This window comes from Drosophila gunungcola, chromosome 3R, assembly GCF_025200985.1.
Source record: "Drosophila gunungcola strain Sukarami chromosome 3R, Dgunungcola_SK_2, whole genome shotgun sequence".
In the NCBI taxonomy this organism is placed as follows: domain Eukaryota; kingdom Metazoa; phylum Arthropoda; class Insecta; order Diptera; family Drosophilidae; genus Drosophila; species Drosophila gunungcola.
The window spans coordinates 25,300,948-25,325,009 of NC_069139.1; the positions used below are offsets into that span (position 1 = coordinate 25,300,948).

The 24,062-nt window shown below is 40.9% G+C and overlaps 6 protein-coding genes across 10 annotated transcripts; 3 read left to right on the top strand and 3 right to left on the bottom strand.

Moving 5' to 3' along the window:
- Positions 1-39: 39 nt before the first annotated feature.
- Positions 40-4,588, bottom strand: LOC128251885 (uncharacterized). Of its 5 annotated transcripts, none has more exons than XM_052979130.1 (4): positions 4,364-4,588; positions 1,265-1,498; positions 1,108-1,154; positions 40-635 (listed from the first exon to the last, which is right to left on the bottom strand). In XM_052979130.1, the coding sequence occupies exons 3-4, from the start codon at positions 1,118-1,120 to the stop codon at positions 364-366; spliced, it is 285 nt and encodes a 94-aa protein (XP_052835090.1). In that variant the 5' UTR covers positions 1,121-1,154; positions 1,265-1,498; positions 4,364-4,588; the 3' UTR covers positions 40-363. The 5 variants fall into 5 exon arrangements, with proteins under 5 accessions (XP_052835090.1, XP_052835091.1, XP_052835092.1 ...); XM_052979131.1 differs by lacking the exon at positions 1,265-1,498 and adding an exon at positions 3,280-3,567; XM_052979132.1 differs by lacking the exon at positions 4,364-4,588 and adding an exon at positions 2,837-3,219.
- A 1,710-nt stretch (positions 4,589-6,298) lies between these two features.
- LOC128251877 (uncharacterized) lies at positions 6,299-7,766 on the top strand. Its single transcript, XM_052979120.1, has 3 exons — positions 6,299-6,511; positions 6,567-6,992; positions 7,054-7,766. The coding sequence occupies exons 1-3, from the start codon at positions 6,468-6,470 to the stop codon at positions 7,427-7,429; spliced, it is 846 nt and encodes a 281-aa protein (XP_052835080.1). The 5' UTR covers positions 6,299-6,467; the 3' UTR covers positions 7,430-7,766.
- Positions 7,767-7,964: 198 nt separating this feature from the next.
- On the bottom strand, positions 7,965-9,847 carry LOC128251876 (ER membrane protein complex subunit 2). The gene is made up of 4 exons (XM_052979119.1): positions 9,672-9,847; positions 9,126-9,534; positions 8,587-8,743; positions 7,965-8,527 (listed from the first exon to the last, which is right to left on the bottom strand). The coding sequence occupies exons 1-4, from the start codon at positions 9,703-9,705 to the stop codon at positions 8,246-8,248; spliced, it is 882 nt and encodes a 293-aa protein (XP_052835079.1). The 5' UTR covers positions 9,706-9,847; the 3' UTR covers positions 7,965-8,245.
- Positions 9,848-10,593: 746 nt separating this feature from the next.
- On the top strand, positions 10,594-14,367 carry LOC128251867 (xylulose kinase). Its single transcript, XM_052979107.1, has 6 exons — positions 10,594-10,809; positions 11,250-11,371; positions 12,070-12,897; positions 12,956-13,177; positions 13,696-13,885; positions 13,944-14,367. Exons 1-6 carry the CDS (start codon positions 10,750-10,752, stop codon positions 14,178-14,180), a joined length of 1,659 nt encoding a protein of 552 aa, XP_052835067.1. The 5' UTR covers positions 10,594-10,749; the 3' UTR covers positions 14,181-14,367.
- Positions 14,292-17,303, bottom strand: LOC128251856 (splicing factor 3A subunit 1). The gene is made up of 7 exons (XM_052979091.1): positions 17,097-17,303; positions 16,816-16,980; positions 16,584-16,755; positions 15,059-16,524; positions 14,824-15,002; positions 14,558-14,728; positions 14,292-14,502 (listed from the first exon to the last, which is right to left on the bottom strand). Exons 1-7 carry the CDS (start codon positions 17,203-17,205, stop codon positions 14,401-14,403), a joined length of 2,364 nt encoding a protein of 787 aa, XP_052835051.1. The 5' UTR covers positions 17,206-17,303; the 3' UTR covers positions 14,292-14,400.
- Positions 17,304-18,111: 808 nt separating this feature from the next.
- Positions 18,112-23,812, top strand: LOC128251859 (chorion peroxidase). The gene is made up of 11 exons (XM_052979098.1): positions 18,112-18,405; positions 19,368-19,464; positions 19,684-20,017; positions 20,079-20,265; positions 21,668-21,849; positions 21,912-22,477; positions 22,707-22,878; positions 22,935-23,102; positions 23,172-23,289; positions 23,343-23,505; positions 23,674-23,812. The coding sequence occupies exons 1-11, from the start codon at positions 18,330-18,332 to the stop codon at positions 23,702-23,704; spliced, it is 2,094 nt and encodes a 697-aa protein (XP_052835058.1). The 5' UTR covers positions 18,112-18,329; the 3' UTR covers positions 23,705-23,812.
- Positions 23,813-24,062: the final 250 nt, after the last annotated feature.

Genomic DNA, 24,062 nt, shown 5'->3' on the forward strand with positions numbered 1-24,062 from the left:
GATGAGTTCCCTTGGGGTTTCATTAACAAAAGACAGCGCTTTATAGGCAAGTATTTTGTTTATTCCATAAACTATAATTGTGATATTTCATAAGACTAAACTTATGAGAATTTGCACATCCTAAATTACAATCCACATTCTATAGTTGGGCATGCGCAGTCACCGTCGCACTCTTATTGCACCAAGAGTTTTCAAACTCTTTTTTTTTATAAAAACCACGCAGTCTGCGATTTGGGTGTATTTACAATTACGTACTATTTACAAATAGTTAAATCTACGCTTGTTTATGTACAAGAGTCTACTTAATACCGTCAAGGCTGTACCTATATACAAGAAGCCAGTGCATTTGTCATGGGTCTGGCCTCAGAGCGATCCCACCTTCTCCATGAGATACCACGGCAGGAAAACGGAGGCGGCCACCACGGCCACGCAGGTGGCACACATGGCCACTGTCGCCGAGAGGCTTGTGATCGAGAAGTGGTCCTCCTTGTCCTCGAGCTCCTCATGCGGATGCTTCTCGAACTCCAGGACCTCGACATCAAAGCGAAACCGGACCTTCGATTCCGGAGAGTCCTTTCGCCACACCAAATGGCCAGAGGACTCGCGGCGCTCCAGACTCCATTTCGGATCGTGGACTAAAACGTGAATAAAAAAAAACCTCATTAAATTGGCAACTATAAATAACTAGATTTAATGAACTAGTGATATTCTAAAAAAAATTTTCATATAAAATACAGTCGAACGAAAACACAATTTCTTGGCGTCCATACTTTTTAAAAAACATAAAACACTTCTTTCTTTAAAAAAACTGTAATATTTTAATCTGAAAAAAAAATGTGATTGCCTTAAAAGTTGTTGAGAATAAAATTTGACTAAGTCAAAAAGTTCGACACACAGCAGTTTTACATTATGAAAAAAATCCTAGAAGTATGCTTTAAAATGTATTTCCTGACATCACCTCAAGCTGATCGTGACATTTTAACTGAAAGTTGTTAATCAGCTCTTTTTAAAATTATGGTTTCCAAGTGATTGTGATCTGTCTACAACTTACAAAGTAATATATCCTATTTTTGATGTCAAGTTAATTGTTTTAATTTAAATATTTACCTGAGCCAGTCATTGTGCCTTTTTTGGAATAGATTCAACTCGGAACCCTGAAATGGCACAAAAAATTTCATTGAATAAATAAAATGAAAAGCACTGCGTATGTAGACACCGATTAAATTAAGTGTTTGTTATTGTACTTCGGGAAATGTGCTGATACCTATGAGTAATCGGCCGTTCTAGGTGAAGTTCGACCATCTAATTAGCATTCCAGGCACACGATCAATTAGCGCTCACACTTCCCGACAGCCGCGAAATTAAAATGGAACACGGTGGTTAAGTGTCTGACCCTGTCCTTCCATTGCTCAAATGTCGCCAATGAATAAATTGGACGCTGCCCGGAGCGAAGCTATATATTCCCATATGAATACCTTGTGTATGATATTCCATTAACCTGCAGTGAGTTGGCATAGACTTTAGTCGGCTGAAATTCCACTCAGTTAAGATTCTCACACATGTGTAGGCAGGTGGGGAAGACGCCACCTGACTTTTTACTTTTCCCTTGTTTGTACATTGCTGGCATTGATTTTATTTTATTTTACTCTCTTATTTGTCATGAGAAAGGTGGTGCCACACACCAGGGCATACAGCAAAAATCAATCACTTTTAACACTTTGTACCGGTGGCAAAAAGTTTATCACATGCGGTGTTTAGGTAATCAATAATTGTAAATATTGCAATTTTGATAAGCACTGAACGAGCAAGTGACCAGGAAATTACCAAAGAATTGCTTATCTAATTTTCAGGTTTTATTGAACTGAGCGTAATTCTATAAAAAAAGGTGCGAAGCCATTAATTGTTTTTAAATTAGTACCAGGAACAAATTGATTCGATTTCTTACATAACTTAACTAAAGAAAAAATAGGAAATAACATATTTTAAAACATAAAACTGCTTTGCTTAGAGTTTTTATATAAGAGTATATTTATTTAGGTTCTTAAATTAAATGTTGGTTTATTTTATCATTTCAACTAATTACTATTACTATTTTTAACTTCCAGTTACGTCAATGCCTTGGGCCGTGACACTATTTTAAATGAAAGGGTAACCTTGCCTATACATACATACACATATCCATAAGATAGACTGAACGTCAAAAAACAACAAGATATGTTATGGACTTTAATTTAATTTAGCAATATCCCTATCTTTAGGCTCTAGTGATTTGGCTAATATTTAAGTTTGTCGGAAGTTTATTTGGGGTAAAAACAGCTGCGATCGCCAAAATAAACTCCCTCATGTGCATGACGCAAATCGAGCGAAATACAAAAATAAACAAAAAGAATGAAGCAACAAACAAATTAAAAGAATTCGTATTGCCCTTTCAGATACCCGGTACTTAACAATTATTTTTAGATTGTTCTTTCAGCTGGTCTCGTATAATAAATCAAAACTAGCAAACAAACATAGCCTGATTCTGCTTGGGGATAATAAATAAATCAATACGCCCTGTTGTTAAGGGGTATGAAAGAATCTGAATCTGTTGCCTTCGTTTTTCAATGCGGTTTTGCATATTTTACTTAGTGCTCGTACTCCGAAATGACATCGAGAAAGGTCGCCACGCCAAATTAGCATTCGCGTTTTGTGGGTTGGCCTTGAATTTTGGCATTACGACAGCTTACAAAACCGTTTCTCCTCTAGTTACAAGATTTATTTTATTTGCTTAAAAATTTCGATATTTAGCACATATGGTGACGGTAAAAATAAACCCTTTAGATGGGTATTTGCTTACGTTGGGGAGCACTCTGTGAAAGTGTCTAATATTTGCCGTGGCACTTTTAAAACACTATAAACTATATCTATACTGGTTTTGTTTCTGCTCCGAACAGTAAGATTTTAGCACATTTCGCCACCGAAAGATAAACTTTGACGATTGCGCGGCCGATCGGCACGGAAAGTGATCGGAGTCTATGGCGTTTTGCGAGTCAGACAAGACTTTTTTATGGACTTTGGTCTTATACAATGCGATTCTTTGTGACTACTACGCAAGTATCTGCATTAAAATACCGCTTACATACGAATGCCCCCGGGTTCGATCGTTTTTGCAAGGTATAAAGTCTCGTACAATCTGATGTATTGGTATTTTTAATTGGTTTTCCTATTTTTGTTGCCGCTCTGATAAGATTCACAAAGAAACGCCAACGTCAGCTGAGCACTTTTAATCAATGAACTCACTCGGTTTCGCAGATGCCCATTTCCACTTGAGCCCGTCCACAGTGGGCACTCGCTTAAGTTAACACAAGTTTGGACGGGTGTCGCAGTACATTTTGGCTAACGCTTTGACATTTAAGCTTTTTCAGCAAAAACCTGCTTTACTCAATGCCGTTTATTATGCACATTCACATGCACATCCACGCTCCACTGTGTACAGTAAAGACGCTAAAATAGTGAAATAGTTTCCACAAGTACGAGTCGCAATCCGACGCAAGGCGGCATTTAAATTCACTGGAGGTAAACACGCGCCTGCGATAAGAGCAAAAGACCTCTTTCGGTGAATTTGATGTATGTTTGTACATACAGAGTACATCGTATGTTGTCAGTTAGTCAATAAACATTAGAGGGTTTGAGCACAGAGAGAAATTTTGTTTCATTCAAATCATTTAAAAAAAGTGTGATCGACATAAATATCATAGTTATAGTTCAACCAAATTCTATTGGTATTTGCAAACAAATTCTTAGAATTTTTCAAAAGTATTTTACATAATAATCTGGTAAACAGTCAAACTAAATAATCATTTTGTAACAATTAATAATACAAATTTGCGATTATTAGTTATAAATTATGACGAACAAACGACGATATTCATAGAATTTTTAATTCACACGCAAAAATATCTAAATAACCATAAAATGGTGAATAATTTTTCATAGGGGGTCAGAAAAATGTTATAAAAAATAATGTCACACAAAATTTTTAATTTTTACTTATCAAAAACAAACTGGACACGAGTTTTGTATTAACATTTTTCAATTAATTTTACACATTTTTATAGTGACGTATACATTTTTTTTATTTATAACGAATTGTTGGTTAATTTTGTGTTTGGTTAATTTTTGTTTGATAATCGTGTTGACACAGACAAAATCGAATTGGGTACGAATTTTAGTCATATTTTTCCCCCGTGCTAGAATCGATTTTATGGTTGTTTGGGTGGTGCCACTGGCAACCCGAGTAATCAATAACAAATTCAATTTAGCTTTGCTATGCTTGATGTTCAATTGCAATTTTATGTAAACCTAGTCATGTTTTTGTTATTACCGCTGCGATTTGAAGTGACTTGATTTGCGACTCGAGGCCAAGCGCCGATTGAGAATTAGTCAACAGCTGTGCACCGCTGCAAAAAACACTCGCACACACTCTCGAAAAGTCGATTCGAATCGGATCGATCTTGCTGAGCTTTTGCCGTGTGTAGGCCGCGCCGAACTATTGGGGTCTAGAGCTTGGAGCTGACTGCCGATGAGTGCTCGCTATGCTCCATCCAAATTCCAGCCGCAGCCCCAGCGGTACCAGTAGCAGTACCAGTACCAGACCGCCGAGAGCGAAAGTCCGCGGGGGCTCGCCGTATTTCATCGCGCTCATGCTTAGTGGTATAGTAGTGCTTTGGCCACTTGCTCGACTCGCTTACGAGTGCTTATGGGAAAATTAACTTAATGAATGAGTGAGTGATTCCCCAGTACAGAGCTTACAAACAGCCAAAAAGACGTCAGCTTGGACAGGCCGATCACTTGTTAGGTGTAACCACAGTAATCTCTCTTATTCAAACCACTTAAATAATTTCTATACAAATAGTAACTAAATGTAATTCTTAAATTCGCATTCTATTATTTGAATAACATATTCAAATAAATTTGTATTTAATAATTTTATCATGAATATGAAAAATACATATAAAGGTGAACATACGTTTACAAAAAAAAGTCTTTAAGATATGAATGAATGAATACTTTTAAATTAAGGTTTTATATAGTTAAATATTATATATACCACAGTAAATGTTGTTTAATATCAATTTTTGGTAGACACATAAGGGTTTTTGTTGTGAATATCTTCAACCAATTGGCCAATGTTACGTCTTTGGGCCTTCATTTTAAATAGCTTCTAAAAGAATGGAACAGAAGATCGAAAAGGGGAATATGGGTAAAACGATTCGACTGATAATCCTGAAAATGTAGTTTATAGGATTGGAAACGCTTCTTTCTACCGGTGGTAAACTTCTAGTAGCAGGTATAATAAATGAACCTAGTGCCGTGCTGTAAAGCTATATTATGTCACTTAATCAACATATTTTCACGATTTCTTTATGTTTCCGCCTGCAATCGACTTGACAATCGGTCAACGTTTCTAGCACATATAAATAAAAGTACGTAAAATAATCACTTGCGTACAAAGTGTAAACAAATTTTACAAAGTTTGTTTACACTTTTTACACCCTTACAAATAATATTATTTTATATGCAAAATCAGGAGAAATTTAATCAATATAGGTATGTTTTAATAGGAAATATAAAACCAATTGTTCAAACCCACGTTTTTGAGAGTTTCAGACTTTGATAAAAGCACTAAAAATACTCGGAAAAATCTAAAAGAGAGCATGAGATAAAGTTTTACGCCGTAAACTCCTCTTACTGAAGGTATATAAAATTTGATAAGAAGCTTGATAAGTAAATAACCAAATGGTACTCAAAACGCTCACAAGAACAAACATACCACGTCGATAGAAAATTCCAGGACAGAGTATCAGCATCAACAATGAGAAAACAATAGGGTTCCTCGTACTTTGTTTTCTTGTTCTCGACCCATGTACGTTTGTATTCATGCTTACTAATCTGAGCGAGTAACTGAACACTTAAAAAAATGGGTAGGCAATTAAAATGTTTTTTTTTTATTTTTTTATACTAGTTGTCCTATACTTTTATTTACAAGTAAATAAAATTAATGAAATATTGCTGTTAAAAAAATAAAGCAGCAAATGATATTTTTTTTGTATCAAAAAGTAGTCTTTAATATTTTAAAGTTTTAAGTTATAGATTTAAAACTTCTAACGTTTAAAAAAATAAGAGACAATGGGTACTACACATCAATTTTTATGAAGGCTATCCAAATATTTTAAATTTTTTTAAGTGTAGTTTGAGTGCGCTGGGTAACTGTGACCACCGAGATGACAATTGTTTCAATACGCACACATATTCGAGTGTTTGCTTGGGGAGCGGAAGACTCAGATAATCTGTGCGAAGCGAGAATCAAGTGTCACTTTTTTCTCAGTCTGCCGCTGACGTTGGACCAAAATATAGACGGCCTCCCAATCCGAATTGAATTATACTGAGAAAGGGATACTTACTAGTTATGAGGACTAAGCGCAGTTATGTCTGGAACATCAACCTCTGACCGCTCCAACTCCGAAGACAGGTAAGACGTTGGACACCCACGAATCCAGAACAGAGCCTCCATATCCCGGTTCCAGCCCATCTAATCCCGGCCTGACGGAGGTGCTCAGGACCTGTGCGAACATTCAGTCGGTGGAGAGCTTGAACTACGAATACAACGACGTTTTTCTGATCGGCCCCAGCAACGGTAGCAAGATGCTTTCGCCGAACCCGTACTCCTTCATCTCAACCAGCAGCTGTCCCAGCGAGGATGTGTCATTTACGGAGAGCATTCTGGAGGACAACGGTCGGATATCGCTGGCGTATGAGAACCTGAAGACGATACCAAAACGTCTGGCAGACAAATTTGCGGCACAGACACGGTTTCTCGATCTCAGCCACAACGATTTCCGAAATCTCAGGTTTCTCTCGTTTTTTGAGGACCTGGACACTTTGATTCTGGACCGCAATGTGAACCTGGACATAAACACTTTTCCCTATTTGCCGAGCCTGAGGATTTTGTGGTAAATTTAAGGGATTGATTTTATAGGAAATTGCAAGTAACAAGGCACTTTTCTCTTACAGGATCAACAACTGCGACATTGCTAATATAACCGACTGGATTCACCGCATCGAGCGGCAGTGTCCCGCGCTGGATCAGCTATCTTGCATGGGCAATCCTGGCATCCGCACCGTTTTCGGGGGCCAAGGACCCCGCGAGTACATCCTGCAGGTGCTGCCCCAGCTGAAGTACCTCGATGGTCTGCCGGTCTGCCCGAGCAGCGGTAGTGGGGGCCACACGGCACTCTCCTCCTCGCAAGGACATGGCCAGGACTCCACCAGCAATTCGGAGAGGCCACATGCCGCACCTGCACTCACATTCAAGGACTTTTTCCGGTCAAAGCATTCTAGGAAATCTCACAGTGGACGGACATACGGCAACGGCTCCTCGACAAATTGATGTGCTCCGCCAAAGAGAGGGGGGTATTCCACTGATTGCATTCTGTCCCATTGTTGGACTATTTTTAACCGTCCGCTGGATTATCAGCGCTGCCCTCGGATGCCCTGCAGTCGTCGATTGCACCTACAGTACGATGCAAGTAAATATGCATATGATAATTGCCTTGTACAGACGTATATCAATAAGCAATTGTATGGCGACGGACACGCACAAGCCTAGTGAGAATTAATCTAGTGCATTAAAGCAATTTTTACAAAAATACGAGTCAATGGACTCTATGAATAGTCAAGTAAACAGTCGGTATATGTATAACGAATAAATGTTCTTTTTAACAGCAGTATGAATGTCGTACAATGTCCGATTAATGTAACATGTACATAAATGCAATTGAGTTGCCGATGAGCTTTTGTTTTCGAAATTAAGGTCAGCAAAGAGAAAAAAGAGCACTGAAATACAAGCGAGCAGTCGCATTTTAATGTTTCTGCATTGCAAACAAATTAAAATAGGTTGAGTAGAAAAGTCATTATACTGATAATTGATTTTTCTAAATTTATTACAGGACTATTTTCGCATACCTCAATATTTAAGGTTATAAATTATCCGAGTTCTAAGCCGTCACCGATACTTTAACAAAAAAAATACTAGCTCGGATGCCACTGACTATAAAATTCTTTTTACTCCCGATACTTTTAATGTTTATCTATGTAACTTGCTTAAGAAACAGAAACTGGAAACCCATTTCTGAGAATATTTGGAATCATTACTTTCTGGCATCTATTGCACAAATGATGTGGTATCCATTAGTGCTTATATTGGTCAATTCGATTTGATTTCCAAGTTTCCTAAGGCAGCCTCCAATGACAGAATCAGTTTGTCGTTGTTCTTGATTGTGGATTGTTTGGTGGTGTGCTCCGAAACTTGTTCGAGGGCCCACTGACCCAGCTTTTGCAGCTCCTTACGTTTTGAGCTCACAGCTCGGGAATTGGCCAAAAAGTTGCAGCACAAGTAAATGCCATAAAGAGCTCGCAAGTTGTGGGGGTTCAGCTTCAAGGCCTGCGAGTAGTAAGTGCGAGCTGTTTCCACGTTCTCGACGCCACCCTGGAAGAAAAGGATTACGTTAGGACTGTTCTGGGCAACAATTGGTGTTTTTGGATCACCATTGTGTAGCGAATTTCCGCCAGCCGCTGATGTATCAGATGGCTATGGGGATTATGCAGCAGGACCTCCTCCATGCAGAAAGCCGCCTTGCCGAACTCGCCCTCAGCCATGTACATGGTGCACAGCTCGTGCCAGGCCTCCTGATCAGACATAAACCTGAAACAATAAAAAATAAAATAAAAAAATTAAATAAAATAAAAATAAAATAAGTGGTTACATATTTGTCGCAATGGGTATAAATTGGTGAATATCTTAAAGTAAATCTTGTTACTCTTAAATAAATGGTGGTTAATAAGGATAGGCAGTTAGTTTCAGAACCAGTTTAGAGCCAGTTTTTTCAACCTAATGGTAAGTATGATTTAAAATTGTTAAATTACACTAAACCGGAAAATTGAAGTAATTAAAGTAACAAACTAAATAAATTTTAAAAACAAAGATTTTTGCTTAATTTTGAATGTACCAATTAGTAAAAGCAAGGCCTTGACTTTAACATATGGATACTGTTCAAATGTTTCCTCACTAAAATGATGGAACCTACTTCTTCAGATATTCGTTGAGCTCCTTGATGGCATCCAAGCGACGGCCGCGGGCCTTTAGGATGGCAATCTTGCGCTTCCTGGGCGCGGCATTGGTCTCGTCCTTGGCGATGATGGCGTCCAGGACCTCGTCGGCCTCGTCATACTGCTCCAGGGCCTCGTAGCGCATCGCCTTGAACTTCATCACGCGCAGGCTGCCCGGGAACTCCAGGGCCAGCTGCTTGGTGCACTGGGTGGCAATGTCGAAGCGGGCTGTGTCCAGGGCCGCGATGATCACCTGCTCCAGGATGAGGTGGCGCTCGTTGCCGGTCTTGTGGACCTTGTCCTCCAGAACAGCCACCCACAGTTGCACCACCTCCTCGCTGTGGCGACCGGTCTCTTCGCGCCACTTCCTGAACTGATCCCGCACATCTGAAAGGGCCCAAGGATTATGATCCGGCAATTTTCATTCATGCCCCCATTTTCGATCCACGAAAAGCGGGGACACATGCCTATTGGAACCACTGACGTGTTCGCCCGCATGGAGCCGGGAAAAGCGGAAAACTCACCCGACCAGCTCATCTCCTCGTAGTTTAGCGACATGCTCACTCAAGCGGACTCGAATATCACCTCAATTTGACTTAATTTTTCAATTATGATCTATAACTAGCGATTTCCTTCCTGGCACAAAATGATAATAGCTAAAAAAGTGTGGCAGCGGAATAGACCGTTAAATAATACCAAGTAAAAGCGGAACGGGTCTGCCAACCTAGCCTCAAAAAAGTATCGAAGTTTCAGTGTGACCGTGCTCGATGCCTAGAAATACGCTATATCAGGTGTGCTAGGCGCCCTTTTCAAGTCTTAATAGATTTCACAATATTTTAAAAAATATTGTTAAGATTAGTTGTAGATTTATAGAATCAGAACTCATGCCTGCTAGCAATCCACGAGCAAATTTTTTAATACATATTGGGTATTCCCGAAACGTATGAGTCTCTGAATTGCTGAAAATTCTGCAGGAATATACGGAAATCCATTCAGCTGTTCGTCAGCTGTCCCATAAGAAATTTAGCAGTTCAGCAACCCAGTGGCTGCTGAAAACCTTTAGTATATTTTTGCTGAATTTTCTGCAATTTAGAGATTCAGACCTTTCGGGAATAACCAAAATGTTTTTAAAAATACTGAAATAAAGTCTTTTTTTCCAGTGAACGCCTACCATTACAGGTGAATTTTTACCTGTTTTGTGCCTTGGTAATCTAATTATTTTAAAGTGTAGTACAAAATGTCAGAGAATTACTATCCGGTCGTTTAAGCCTTTGAAGTTCTGTTAACAATTATTATGTTAAAACCTTGCAAAAACCTAAAGACGGAAAAACGTTCGCCAAAAAGTCCTCCCCCGTTAGTGACTTGTTTACTTGCAAAAAAACCCATAGACAGGCAAAAATTAAAAAAAACGCGCCAAGCACTCCTGAAATAGGGGATTTCCTAGCAGCAGGCAACAGTCACACTGTCACTTGTTTCAATACCGTCAACACAAATACTGTCGGCTATTCGTACCAAATTCCAACCGTGGGCTATCGCGCCGCTTTGCTGGATTCGGAGCGTCAGACGATTTGGGGCATCCAAGAGCACCGGAAGTAGTCAGCAATGGGTCCGCCAAAGCAACTGAAACGAGCCTTCCTGGGCTTCGACTTGAGCACGCAAAAGGTGAGAACCGGAGAACCGGAACTGCCCACGTTGTAGCTTTGAATGTGAGATGCGGAGGCGTCTGCATAGTGACTCCAACTTCATCTCATCCAACTACGTGGGAATGGTGTCGCTGGAAAGGGTCAACCGAACTTGGAAACCTGTTTGCCCCTGAACACAAACTATTCTTATCAGTGACTGCGACCCGGGGCTCGATTCTACATTCTCGCTTATCTGCCAAAGCCCCGGGCACAAACAATTTAACTATTATGGTTTGATTATTAAAATTCATGTTCGAATGTATTGGCCAAGGGCATTATCTTAATATGCCGCAATAACTTTCGCAATTCCTGAATGACGCCAGCGGTGACTCCTAGTTGCCCTCTGGTTGGGTTTGATCGTTATTTTTGAGGTGTGTCTCCTTGATGTATCCCTAATTGCTGCCCCATTTGCCCTTCTAGCTAAAAGCCGTCCTTCTGAACTGCAAACTGGAAGTTATTGCCGCGGCGGAAGTGAAATTCGACACCGACCTACCGGAGTTTCGGACGACAGGCGGAGCCAACAACGGACCTGACAAAAATGAGTGAGTCTGGTATTAAATAAGGTCAATTAATATTCAAATATTTAGAAATTTGACATTATCAATCAATGGATTACTTAAGAGTTTATCTGAAGATTCAATAGGATGGAAACGAAAATCCTTAAACTTTCGATCAGAGCTCTGAAATGTCATGTTGGAAAAGCAATCTGATCAATGAAAATGGGACTATAGTTGCATTAACATTTTAAAATGTTTCGCAAATTCATGAACTCTTAAGCTTAAGCCTTTTTAAAACAAAAACTGAAGTAATGGCCAATATTAGCGAAAATGGTATCCTCGATGGACCGCGACATTTAAGGATTATTTTTAAAAATTCAAAAATAAATTAGACTATCTTCAGCTTAAGAATTCGCTCGGATACTCAACTTAGTCTTAATTCGAAGCACTTGAAATACATATTTTAATTATTTTAAGGCGTATAAAGTTGAGACATTTGACAAACAGTTGAACCATTTTTGTTTGAGTAATGTGAGTTAGATTAAATGTTTGTTTTTGTGAATAGCATAGCTTAATACAGAAACTCTTAATTGATGAATCAATGATTCCATGACCCATGATTCCAAAGACATCGATTCTAAACTCAACTCTGAAGGGCTCTAGTATTTAACACTAAATAATTTAATTTTATAGAGAAATATAACGAAATCCTGCAACTCTAGTTACATTATCCGTCTTTACAGATACTTTGTACAGCCCGTGATGTGGGTGAAGGCCATGGACATTGTCCTGGACCGGCTGGTGATGCAGCAGGCTGATCTTAGTACAGTGGTGGCCATCAGTGGATCCGGACAGCAGCACGGATCGCTGTACTGGTCCAAGCACGGCATCAAGACGCTGCAAAACCTCAATTCCGAGAAGTTCCTTCACGCACAAATCGACGACTCAGCCTTTGTAGTCAACCGCACTCCCATTTGGATGGACTCCACCACCACGAAGCAGTGCCTGGAGATGGAGATGGCCGTGGGGGGCAAGCATAAAATGGCTCAACTGACCGGTTCCAAGTGCTACGAGCGCTTCACGGGCCCCCAGATCCGGAAGATCTATCAGAAGCGCTGCCACGCGTACGAGGAGGCCAAACGAATCTCATTGGTCAGCAGTTTCATATCGTCTCTTTTCCTAGGGTCTATTTGTCCCATCGATTTTAGTGACGGCTCCGGTATGAATCTGCTGGATATTCGCAAAAAGATTTGGTCCAAAGAATGCCTAAATGTCTGTGCACCCGATCTGGACGAGCGCCTGGGTGTTCCGGTCAGTCCGAACACCGTGGTAGGCAACGTATCCAAGTACTTTGTCAAGCGATTTAGCTTTTCTCCCGACTGCAAAGTGATCGCCAGCACTGGCGACAATCCCTCGGCGCTCGCTGGGATGCTTGTGAACAGCAAGTGGCTGACCATTTCCCTGGGCACAAGTGACACCCTAATGATGAGCTTGAAGGAGCCACTCAACTGGGAGGAGGGTCATGTTCTATGCCATCCGACCGAAACGGAACAGTACATGACTCTGCTGTGGTAAGAATTGACGCGATATCAGATCACACAAATAGCTTAATCCTATTTTCTTTTCTAGTTTTAAAAATGCTTCTTTGGTGCGAGAAGGAATAAACAAGACGACTTCTGGCGGCAATTGGGAAAAATTCAACGAATATCTAGAGTCCACGCCCCGTGGAAATTTTGGAAACATGGCCGTGCACTTTAACGATATGGAAATTATTCCCAGGGCGCAGGGTGTTCTGCGGTGGAGCAAGGAAATCCAACCCAGCTCCCCTGAGGCTGCCAAGGGTGTTATCAAGTAAGCGGACATAATTTTTTTTAAACCCTTACAGACGACTATATCATATAGCTCTCATAAAAACAACCGTCATTTAAAAAAAAAATATATTGCTAACTTTCCTAATTTTAATTTTTTTTTGTTAAATTCTTTTGGACATAGTAGTAATGGTTTAATAATTCAAAACAACTCTTTAAATACATATCTGCCATAGCAACGATTGAATAATTTAGCTGAAAGCTTCAATATTTTTTGACATATACGCAAATAAATCAAAATTTTGATATTTTAAAGGGTATATAAACTTCAGCTTGCCGAAGATTGCTTTCTTTCTTGTTTTTAAAAAAAACAATAATTAAAAAGTTTGTTTAAAATATGAGGGAATCGTCATAAACAAGGTCAACAAAAATTAATTATTGTTTTTCTTAGAATGCTAATTTTGTGCACTTGTCGCGCTAATGTTTATTTCACCGTTGTAATAATGATAGGTGTTGATTTTAAAATACTATTAATACTTCTTTAACATTTCTGAAAAACAGATTCAGCTCGCCTCAAATAGAAATTCGCGCCCTAATTGAAGGGCAGATGCTGCATCACCGGTCTGTAGCCGAAGACCTGGGCTACCGCTTTGGGCAAGAAACTCATATTCTGGTCACGGGAGGGGCATCTGTCAACAAATCTATCCTGCAGACAATTGCAGATGTGTTCAATTCACCTGTCTATACTCAGGTGGGTCCTTCTACCCCTTGCCTAAAAGTAAAAATAAAGACTAACTCTTGTGTTGCAGGACGAAGGTCATGAGGCCGCCCTGATGGGGGCCGCCTACAGAGCCGCCTATGCTTTGTACCTTCAGGAGCTGGATAAAACGGGCACGCCTCTTTGTTACCGAGATTACATCCTAAGTCTGACGACCAACAAGCTGAACCTTGTCTGTGAACCAAACAAGGACAGCGAGCAAATCTACGCTCCGATGCTACTCCGATATCGCGAAATGGCGCGTATACTGGCCGACCCTTATAAATAGTCTTACCGTAAACCCAACGCAACATTCCGTTTTTTACTCCATGCATTCCCTGGATTACTCTCCTTTTTATACGTCACCTGAAATTGATAGAACTAAAGTGCAATTAACAAATTCTGTGATTGACAATTTATTACAAATTTATGCGAAACCATATACAAATAAATTTCTATATATGGAGCAATCCTAACTGTGTCTGGTGTTTCTTGACTCTTAGGTACTCCTACTTCTTGCGACCGCCACGCTCCTTGACCTGTAAATGCACCGTGGTTCCATTCACAAGATTGTAAAAAGCCATGGTATTGCTGTCTTTGAAGAACATTCCCTGAAAAAATTAAGTCATTGTAATTGTGGTTCTTGTAGTTAGACATGTTTTGTACCTCATAGAAGATCTTCTGCTTGGCCGGCGGCATGCCAGTTTCATCCTGTAGCTTGGTCTTCAGATTGGTAATCGGTTCAGAGAGTGCCATGGTTACGGCTATCATTTGACCATTTAGCTTCCATTCGGATTTGTCAGAATTGGGCACTAGCACTTGAATTGTAACAGGGCTCTGAAAGTAAACAAGTACACATAAGTTTATGTAGCTCTCTTGGTTTTAACCTTTCTAAAAGCAGATCAAGAAAGAACTACTTAACCCAAACTCACCTTGTGAGTGGCAACAAACTCGGCCTCTGGGATTAGGTTATCTTCGGAACGGATTTTCTTGGAGGGTGGCTCATCCTCCATTGACATCAGGTCAACAGGGGGAGCAGGAGCAATCTGCTGGGGAGCTCCACCGGGCTGCATGTTCATGTAGCCTCCACCACCGGCTCCAAACGGCGGTTCTGCGAAATATTTAACCATTTATGTTGGATCGGATAGATATTTTTCAATCACTTACGCATCATGGGTGGCCGCAGTTGCATCAGCTGCATCACCGGCTGGGGCTGCTGCGGCGGATGGTGGTGGTGCGACTGGTGGGGCGGCGCCTGCTGATGCGGCGGATGGTGGTGGTGCATATTGTGGTGCCCGTGATGACCACCTCCACCGCCGCCTTGGTGGTGCTGACCCTGGTTGGAGTGACTGTGCTGCGACTTGGTTGACGGCTGCGGCGGGGCCGAGAGCGTGGCCTTGTTGCCCACCGGCTTGGGCCCGATCTTCTCCTTCTCCTCGTCCGGCAGCAGACCCTTGACCTTGTGGATCTGATGGATTTGTTCCTCCAGCGTGATATTTGCACGGGCTGCTCGCGTGGCCGCTTCCACACTGGACGTGTGTCCGTCCCAAGTGACGCGATCGTCCTTCTTGGTCTCCTCCTCTCCCAACTTCTTGCCGATAACCGTCTCCTCATCGCCCACACCGAAGATATCCGTACGGCGCTCGGCCAGCTGCTTGAGACTCGCCTCGATGGCTGTGCCCGCGGCGAAGACATTGTCCTGGTTGATTTTCTCCACAGTGTGCTTGTCGCGCTGCTCCACCCAGCGCGGATCCAGCAGACCGATGCGCATGTGCTCAGAGACCTTGGAGGCCGGGATCTTCTCTCCCGTAATCGGCGAGATGAGGTACTCGTCTGTGGGCATGGGTGCCGGCTTTGGTTGCGTCGCCTTGGGATCGTACTTCTTGACCACCACCTTGTCGTGGGAGGGCGGCAGCATTGGCGCCACAGCTGGCTGAAGCTTGGTCGTGGGCGTGTCCTCGTCGCTGGAAGCCTCGTCCATGTCCTGCACCTGGTTGTTGTCCCTCTTCGCGCCCGTTGGCTGGGTGTATGATGATACGTTCTTCATCTGAATGCCCACGCGGTTCTCCATCTGCGAGAGCTTCAGTCCGCTGTCCAGGTGGCTGGTCACCTGGGCGTCGCCCTCGTCGTCCGACTCGATCTGCATCTCTGTGTCGCCCTCCTCGTCCATCAGGCGTTCCTCCATGAGCACACGGGCACCCACTTCGTCCGGGTTCGTCGGCGGCGGGAAGTTGCCCGACTCAAATGGCTGATAGTCCACCGTCTCCACCACCACAAAGTCATGCCAGTCGATCTGGGCATAGGCCACGCGCTCCCGCTCGATCTTCTCCTCCTCGCGGCGACGCTGTGCTTCCTGGTGGCGCTGCCAGTTGGCCCGGTATTTGACGTGGTCGAGCACCTGGTTCATGCTGCCCCTGCCCGGAGCACTCTCTGCACGCAGCTTGCCCAGCAGATCCTTGGGCGGTATCAGAACCTTGGTGTACTGCTCCAGCAGCTTGGTGAAGTACTGAAAGAGCGAGTGCTGGGGACGCAGGAAGTCGAACTGGAAGTTGCGCTGTTCCCGGCTCATCAGGTTGGTCAAAAACTGGCGGCCATTACGGGCCACAAACTGAGCTGTCAGCTTTACAATGTCCCTAAAATGGGAGGGGTGAAGGATTAGTGGGCACGGGAGTTGCATAGAAAAGATACTCACAAATCCAATGCCGAAATGGAAGGTGGATCGGCGATGAACTCGAACTCTGGCGGCGGCTCCTTGGGTACGAACTGCTGCTCCACCACCTGCTTCAGGAGCTCCTGCTGACGCTGCTGGGCGGCACTGGTCACCGCCAGCTGTTTCATGCCCGCAATGGCAGAGATTCCGGCATCTGAAGGGGACAAGAATTACATAAAACCGGGGTTAAAGGTGGAGTGTATTCAAATCTTGCCATTGCCCTCGCGGAACTCGTTGACCTTATGCCTGTAGTAGGCGTGGTAGGGGTCGCCGCCGTTTAGGAAGTTAAACTTCGGATTGCCCAGTTCATTTTGCCGGATCCGGGCCTCGAACTCCGGTCCATTGCGGGCAACAAAACTGGCGGTCTTGTCAACGATATCTAATTGTTAAAACATTGCTAACTGAGTACGGGGAAAACGATGTATATGTATGGAATTAACATTAGCTAAAGGAATATAAAAAAAAAAAGGTTTTGTTTCTTTTTGCAAAGGATGCTTCTGACTTCCGGCGGCGGATAGATAATCCCGATGATGGGACCAGACATCGACTTGGGCTGGTCATTGCTGAATTGCTCCTCGGCGGATTCCGCATCTAAAGCTGGCATGGCTGATGAAATCGTCCTCTTTTATTGATAAAATTAAGATAACTTTTTGGAAAACGAAAAAAACGCTTGTTCAGATGAAAATATGGTTTTAAGTGTGCCCGTAGCTTGTCTGGACTGAAATCCACTATTCGCATGCAAAGTAGTACCATAAAAATACTGTTGACTGTTTAAACAATTGTTGAACCGGTAAGATAACCTATTCTTTCAAACCAACACAACCAACAGAAATGGAATATTTGTTTTTGTTAGAAATTATTTAAAATAAAGATTTGAGTACTATTATAATTTTCATATTTTACCATCTACCTTTAGATCTTTCTTTGTTTTTAGCAGCTTGCATTTGCCTTAATAATAATCCGGGAAACTTTCGACTTATACTCAGAAAAAAATTGTATATGTGGTAATTATTAGGATCTGATTTAATGTCAATAAATTCCGCTTATTAGGCTGTTCCAATACGTTCGAAAATACCGATTCGGTACTGTGCACTAGAACAAACGAACTGGTTCCAGATTGGAACGGTTATATTTATCGATCACTTTGGCGGCTATTTTAAATTACCCGTTCACCATAAACGTATACTCAAGCATTCCCAATATCTTATAAAAGCTTTAAAGTTTAAGCAAAATAATTTTTTTCAGAAGGTAGATGAAATTCAAAGGCGTGGGTGCAAATGAATCGCTCAGGTGTGGTCGTCATTTGCATGTTACATTGTTGTTTAAACTGCTTTGTAGGGGATGCACACACAAACGACTTGATTCACCAAGCCAAAACAAAAATAACATTTGTTTACGTTTGTTCGATTTTTTTTATCCGATGAGAGAGCACGCTCCCAAGCCAGATGATGAGCTCCATTGTGCGTGATAACGATCCGACTCATTCTCATCGGATCGATTTTGTCTGAGATTTGACCCAAGCTCAGTTGTCTACTAGTCGCCGAGCTATCGAGACGGTTTTATTGGACGGAATAAGCGGACTTAATCCGAAACAGTCGCAGTTCGGATCACTTCCTTATCAAAAGTCGGCGACGTGACTTAAATTCCATTGACGTGTGGGCATTTTGTGAATCACAACCGACGGGTGCCTGAGAAATCCGTGTTCTAGAACAAAGAAAGAAGACTGCAATGGGTGGCATCAAGTACGTCTACCTGCTGGCTCTCATAATAGGAGCATCATTATTGACAATAGGCGATGCAAAATGTAAGTCAGATAACAAAGTGCCCCATACACTATATACAAATTTAATTTAAGTTTTTAGGCTGAACATTTAGCTTGCTTCAGGTTTAAAAATATTAGTTAAGTAGACACAAGTATGGTAAATATATTCTAATTATCATGAGGTGTCAAGTATCTCGTGCTTACGTTAATTTTATTTACAATAGGACAGTAGAAAGCTTTAAAACCTCTTCGGCCTTCAAGAATAATAAAAGTGTCAATGGTTATATTTTATTTTATTAATTAAACAGGAAGACTTTCAAAAAACGGACGATAGTCGGCTCTTCGACATCTATTACGCACGTTAAAATCGAATTATAATTTTATCGATACTAAAAAAAGAAAAAATTGGGTACTCTTTAATCATCCTGCTGTAAAAATGTATTTTTTTTGTTGGTGCAAAATAATCTATGGTCAAAGCTCACTCGTTATATCATCATCAATGACTACACTTGTTTTTCCCAACTCACATCTAATAATTGTAGTAAACATTAAAAAAAATATATTTATGAAAACATTTTGCTTATACTTATAAAAACATGGCTGTATCTCCTATCTCTAAATAGGGAATCAAAATAAATTTTAAGAAATGCGGCAACAAGTCAATGTTTTTAACTACTTAAGTTGCAATTTATGTTTCAAAATTATTTTAATTTTAACCTGTTATTTTACTCTTGACAGGGGATGCACACGTTCTTTGTTTGTCGGGCCACTTTAATAACAATTTACACAAAAGCTATCTTTTATTGTTTGATCAGTACCTTAGTACTCCAAAATTGTTTCGATTAAAGTGTTGACAGAACTTAATTTGTGGAATATTACACATTAGAATAGCACGAATAAATCATTCCTCAAAGAAATAATTTAAATAAATTAAAGCGGAAAAACAATTTACCAATTTTGATTCAATTTAAATTTTGTAACAACTTTTATTTCTTATTTTTTAGCAAAACGGGATGTTGAAGCAGAGTTAAACGGGGTTCCTGCTGAAAAATGGTTGCAATTGGTCAACTCAGCTATCGATTCTGTAAAAAGACAAAAGAGGTTTGTTAATTTAAAATTATTTCATTGAAAACCGGTTAAATTTATAGAGTCGCATTGCCTAATTATGGAAGCCACACTTCTCTGTTTTTTAATAAAAAAAATAAAGAAGAAATTTAAAATAAAAAAATACCATGAATTAGTTTTTGAAGTTAAGATTTATTCACTAGTCTTTTTTTTGTTTACATATATTTACTTACAATTCTTTGTTTAAATTTGTAGCCTGGAGGAAAATCTGTTGAACTCCGACATCACTGTTAAGAACGGTAGCCTTTCACACGTCCAACTTCTGGACACATTGCCGAGCTTGGCCTCAAAACAGGACAGTGAACTCGCTCTGAAGATCCTGAAGTCCAGCTTGTTCGTTTACAACAGTGAGTGCCTGCCCAATGGAATCAACGGAGATGAGTGTCGCGATTACCTGGAGCAAAAACAACTTCCCGAGGGCAGTAGTCTCCGGACCGAGTGCGAAACCTTGCTCAGGGGAAACCGGGAGGGTCACTATGCTTTCAGAAGGCTACAAGTGAGCAGTCACTACAAGAACGGATTCTATGATGTAAGTATTATTTACAAAGAATCTAGTTGATACCCAATATAAACATACTTAAAATTCTCAGATGTTTCCCAACTCCGGTGGACACAATAGTTTGCCGGCAGCGTGGTCCATTAGTAAGGATCTCTACGAGCCCGATAGCATTCAAACGGCTAAGCAAATAAGGTTCGAGAGCAACGCGAATTTGGGACTGGCTCAATGGGCGCAATTTGTGGAGCACGATCTAAGCAAACCCGTATCACAATCGATGAGTAAGTTCTTAACCAAAATCTTTACACAGACCCCAAAACATATGTAAACTGAAGTGCTTTAAGAAGCAACATTTTAACGTTGAAGTTAGCCAAAGACCGATATCTTTTTATACCATTGCAAAGGGTATTATAACTACAGTCAGAAATTAGCATCGCAGTGAAGGAGACAATACAAACATTATAATAAGAAACCAAATATTTTTTCATAGAACTCTAAAATGAAATGAATTAAAAAATAATAATAATAATTAATAAATTAGTTTGAAGTTTCATGTGTAGGCATAAGTATTTTGACAATATAAAACTAAAAAAATATTGTCCTCCATTGGCTTCTATGACTTTTTGAAGGCTTTTGGACTTTGAAGGATCTCTGGAGATATCTCTTCCCGAAGGTTTTGTTTAACGAAACTGTTCTTTTGAGCTGACCTGTTTACAAATTAAGATATCATCCGCGTTTTGTGGCACAGACACGCCACACATACACATTCAATAGTCAGAAAAAGATTTTGTCAAAATACCTTTAAATATTTTCATGTGATTAAAAGGAAGTTTATCAAAAGAATTTAGATGGGAATAAATTTATAGCTTTATTGTCTTAATACATACTATTTATTCATTATAAAAATATTTTATCAAAAATATGAAAACAAATGCTTTTAAGTCAATATTTATCATTGAAAATATATATATTTTCTTAAGAAACTAGTGTTACTAAAAAAACAAGAAAGGAAGCAAACTTCGCAAGCCGAAGTTCATATACCCTTGCAGCTATTGCAAGAACTAAATATTTTTGAAAACATTAAAATTATGATTTACTTTCGTATATGTTGAAAAACATTGAAGCTATGATGATTTGCAGCTCAATTATTAGATAGTTATTTTATATATTTTTATTATTTCTATGGGAGCTATATGATATAGTCGTCCGATCTTGATGAAATTTAAACCGTAATTCTGAAATATTTAACCATTACTATATGTCGAAGAACTAATAGAAAAATATAAAAACAGCAAAGTTTTAATTTTTTTTTATTTATTTTATCGGTTGTTCCTATGGGAGCTATATGCTATAGTCGTCCGATCCGGCTCGTTCCGACTTATATACTACCTGCAATAGAAAGACAACTTTTGGAAAATTTCATGCAGATAGTTTTAAAACTGAGAGACTAGTTTGCGTAGAAACGGGCGGACAGACGTACAGACGGGCATGGCTCGATCGACTCGCCTAGTGATGCTGATCAAGAATATATAGGGTCGGAGATGTCTCCTTCACTGCGTTGCAAACTTCTGACTGAAATTATAATACCCTCTGCAAGGGTATAATGATGGGCAATAATTAATTCAGTTGATTTAAAAGCCTAGTTCCCCAAATAAATTCAATTAATGATTTTTCCGTTCCCAGGCAATGGAGCTCCGATCGAGTGTTGCAACCGTGACCAGAACAACCTTCAGCCCCGTCACCACCACCCGGCCTGTGCTCCTATTATTTACCAGCCCAGTGGGAAATACGACGTGCCCAGCTGTCTCAATTATGTGAGAAGTGCTCTGGCCGTGGCCGATTGCAATTTCGGTGGCGCCGAGCAGGTGAGAAGACTTTAGTAGAAATCGGCCTAGAGAATAACACTGGTTTTCCACGTTTTTTAAAGCTCAACCAGGCCACGGGATCCTTGGACCTGTCGCAACTCTACGGCTTCACTGCGGCGGCAGAAAATAAGTTGAGGCTCTTGGAGGGTGGTCTATTAAGGTCAACACCACGGGGAGAGTACGACAATGCCCTCCTACCCTTAGCCACCGAGACGGAAGGACCCTCCTTCTGCGCCAGGGAAAAAATTGGAGACGGCACCTGCTTTGCGGCTGGAGACTCGCGGGTGAACAGCAACCCCTTCTCGATACTGATCTACACGATCTTCATGCGCAACCACAACCGACTGGCCAACGAGCTGCGTCTCAAGAATCGGCAGTGGGGCGATGAAAAGCTCTTCCAGGCAGCCAAGGCGATAAACGTGGACATCTACCGTCGAGTAGTGATCGATGAGTGGTTGCCGGCAGTGCTCGGCGACCTTTTAGCCCTTGTTGTTAAGAGACAACAATATACACGTGCCCTAGAGGTCTCCAATGAATTCGGGGTGGCCGCGATTCGATTCTACTTGTCCATGCTGCCCAATGAGCTCCAAAATCTGTCCAAGGATAACGTGGTGCATGGAACTGAAAGGTGAATGGCCTGACTTAATTTTCAAAAATTACTTTATTTTCATCTAGGAAGAATCCTTTATAAACAGATCAGTCTTTCTAGTCTGATCTTATTAACACAATTTAAAAATATACGGGAATGTCCCAGAAATCGCTTTCAACCAAAAATTGTGTTAGATTTTGAATAGTATGGATTGATTTTCGTCTATAAACTAAATCCTTTAAAATATTAACATGTTATTCCTCAACAGAAACAACGAATATGTCCTAATCACCAAGAATCTACCGACGACCAACCTATTTGAGCTCAAAGAAGAAATCTACAAGCCAAAGCTCGAGTACACGTCGAAGAAGCTAAACGACATTCTCGAGAGTTTACTCAATCAGGAGACCATGAAAATGGATTCCGCTTACTCTGGTGGTGTAAGTCTGTCGATTTTCAGTCCTTCGGTCCAACCAGTATTGAGTTTCATTTGCAGGTCGTCTGGCACAAGGACACCAAGCCCACCCATGCCGATATCCTGGCCTTCGACATCCAAAGGGGCAGAGATCACGGTCTGCTGCCGTACCATAAATATGTGGAAACGTGCACTCTGTCCAGACCCGTAAATAGTTGGACGGACTTTGAGAGCCTTATTCCCAAAGATGTAGGTTTTGAAATGACTGCCTTTCAAACCCTATATGAATTTTAATTGCTAAATTCCTTCGTTATAAAGGTGCTGGATAAGCTGAAAACGATCTACAACAGTTGGTCTGATGTGGATCTCATTGTCGGTGGAATTTCGGAGAAGCCTGAGTACGGATCCGTTGGTCCCACCTTCAGTTGCATAATCGGTAGGTCCTCCTTAAGAAACTTTAGATCCGCCATATAAATCATTTATTTATAGCTGAGCAATTCGTGCATGTGCTTAAACATCACGTGCAAAAGGCGGACCACAAACACGCTCGATTAGTAGAGCAATATCGGCATTTGAATGGAACCAAACTGCTCTGCCTGAGCTCCGGCCTCTTGGCCGTTCCTCAAAATATCTTCCAGTTGCCATCGGCAAGGTTAGTATTCAATGTCGAAGAAAATAGATCACCTGTCACCCATCTGTGCATTGAGTCACAACAGTCTTGATTCCCATTTGATATTAGATTGAGTGCCGGTGTGATAAGCCCGGCAACACCAATTATATACTACTACTAATGATTGTTTCATTTTGTGTTTCCTTACAGTAATCGACTGGTCTCTTGTGAAGATGTCTAGAGGGTGTTAACACCCCGCCCCCCACACTTTTCAAACCAATTTTAGATTAAGATCCAAGCCAAATAAAATTGTAAAAATCAAAGCTTAATAAATACCTCAATATCTTGATTAGAATTGTTAAGGGGGTTGCTTACATTACGTTCTGAATAAGTAAACATGGGGCTTGCTGATCGATTGTCATACACTTTTGATAACTCTTAATTCAGAAGCGGCAATGTTAAAGTCACGCAATATTACTACAATCAAAGTTGCTACAGAAAGTGTTGCGACAAATGTGATACGTGTATTGCCATTTTCAACAATTTCCATTTTTAACTGTCATGAGGAATGCTTTTTTCTGTTATAGTTAGCAAACATC

Bases quoted from the DNA above. Each gene is read 5' to 3' on its own strand.
- LOC128251856 (XM_052979091.1), bottom strand. From the start codon at position 17,205: ATGCCAGCTTTAGATGCGGAATCCGCCGAGGAGCAATTCAGCAATGAC. The intron at 15,003-15,058 runs GTAAGTGATTGA...AATATTTCGCAG, and splicing joins ACTGCGGCCACCCATGATGC to AACCGCCGTTTGGAGCCGGT. The intron at 14,729-14,823 runs GTGAGTTTGGGT...GTTTACTTTCAG, and splicing joins AGTTTGTTGCCACTCACAAG to AGCCCTGTTACAATTCAAGT.
- LOC128251859 (XM_052979098.1), top strand. From the start codon at position 18,330: ATGGGTGGCATCAAGTACGTCTACCTGCTGGCTCTCATAATAGGAGCA. The intron at 22,478-22,706 runs GTGAATGGCCTG...ATTCCTCAACAG, and splicing joins GTGGTGCATGGAACTGAAAG to AAACAACGAATATGTCCTAA. The intron at 23,506-23,673 runs GTTAGTATTCAA...GTTTCCTTACAG, and splicing joins TTCCAGTTGCCATCGGCAAG to TAATCGACTGGTCTCTTGTG.
- LOC128251867 (XM_052979107.1), top strand. From the start codon at position 10,750: ATGGGTCCGCCAAAGCAACTGAAACGAGCCTTCCTGGGCTTCGACTTG. The intron at 11,372-12,069 runs GTGAGTCTGGTA...CCGTCTTTACAG, and splicing joins AACGGACCTGACAAAAATGA to ATACTTTGTACAGCCCGTGA. The intron at 13,886-13,943 runs GTGGGTCCTTCT...CTTGTGTTGCAG, and splicing joins ATTCACCTGTCTATACTCAG to GACGAAGGTCATGAGGCCGC.
- LOC128251876 (XM_052979119.1), bottom strand. From the start codon at position 9,705: ATGTCGCTAAACTACGAGGAGATGAGCTGGTCGG. The intron at 9,535-9,671 runs GTGAGTTTTCCG...GGGCCCTTTCAG, and splicing joins CGAGGAGATGAGCTGGTCGG to ATGTGCGGGATCAGTTCAGG. The intron at 8,744-9,125 runs GTAGGTTCCATC...TTATTGTTTCAG, and splicing joins CTCAACGAATATCTGAAGAA to GTTTATGTCTGATCAGGAGG.
- LOC128251877 (XM_052979120.1), top strand. From the start codon at position 6,468: ATGTCTGGAACATCAACCTCTGACCGCTCCAACTCCGAAGACAG. The intron at 6,512-6,566 runs GTAAGACGTTGG...TCCCGGTTCCAG, and splicing joins CGCTCCAACTCCGAAGACAG to CCCATCTAATCCCGGCCTGA. The intron at 6,993-7,053 runs GTAAATTTAAGG...TTTCTCTTACAG, and splicing joins CCGAGCCTGAGGATTTTGTG to GATCAACAACTGCGACATTG.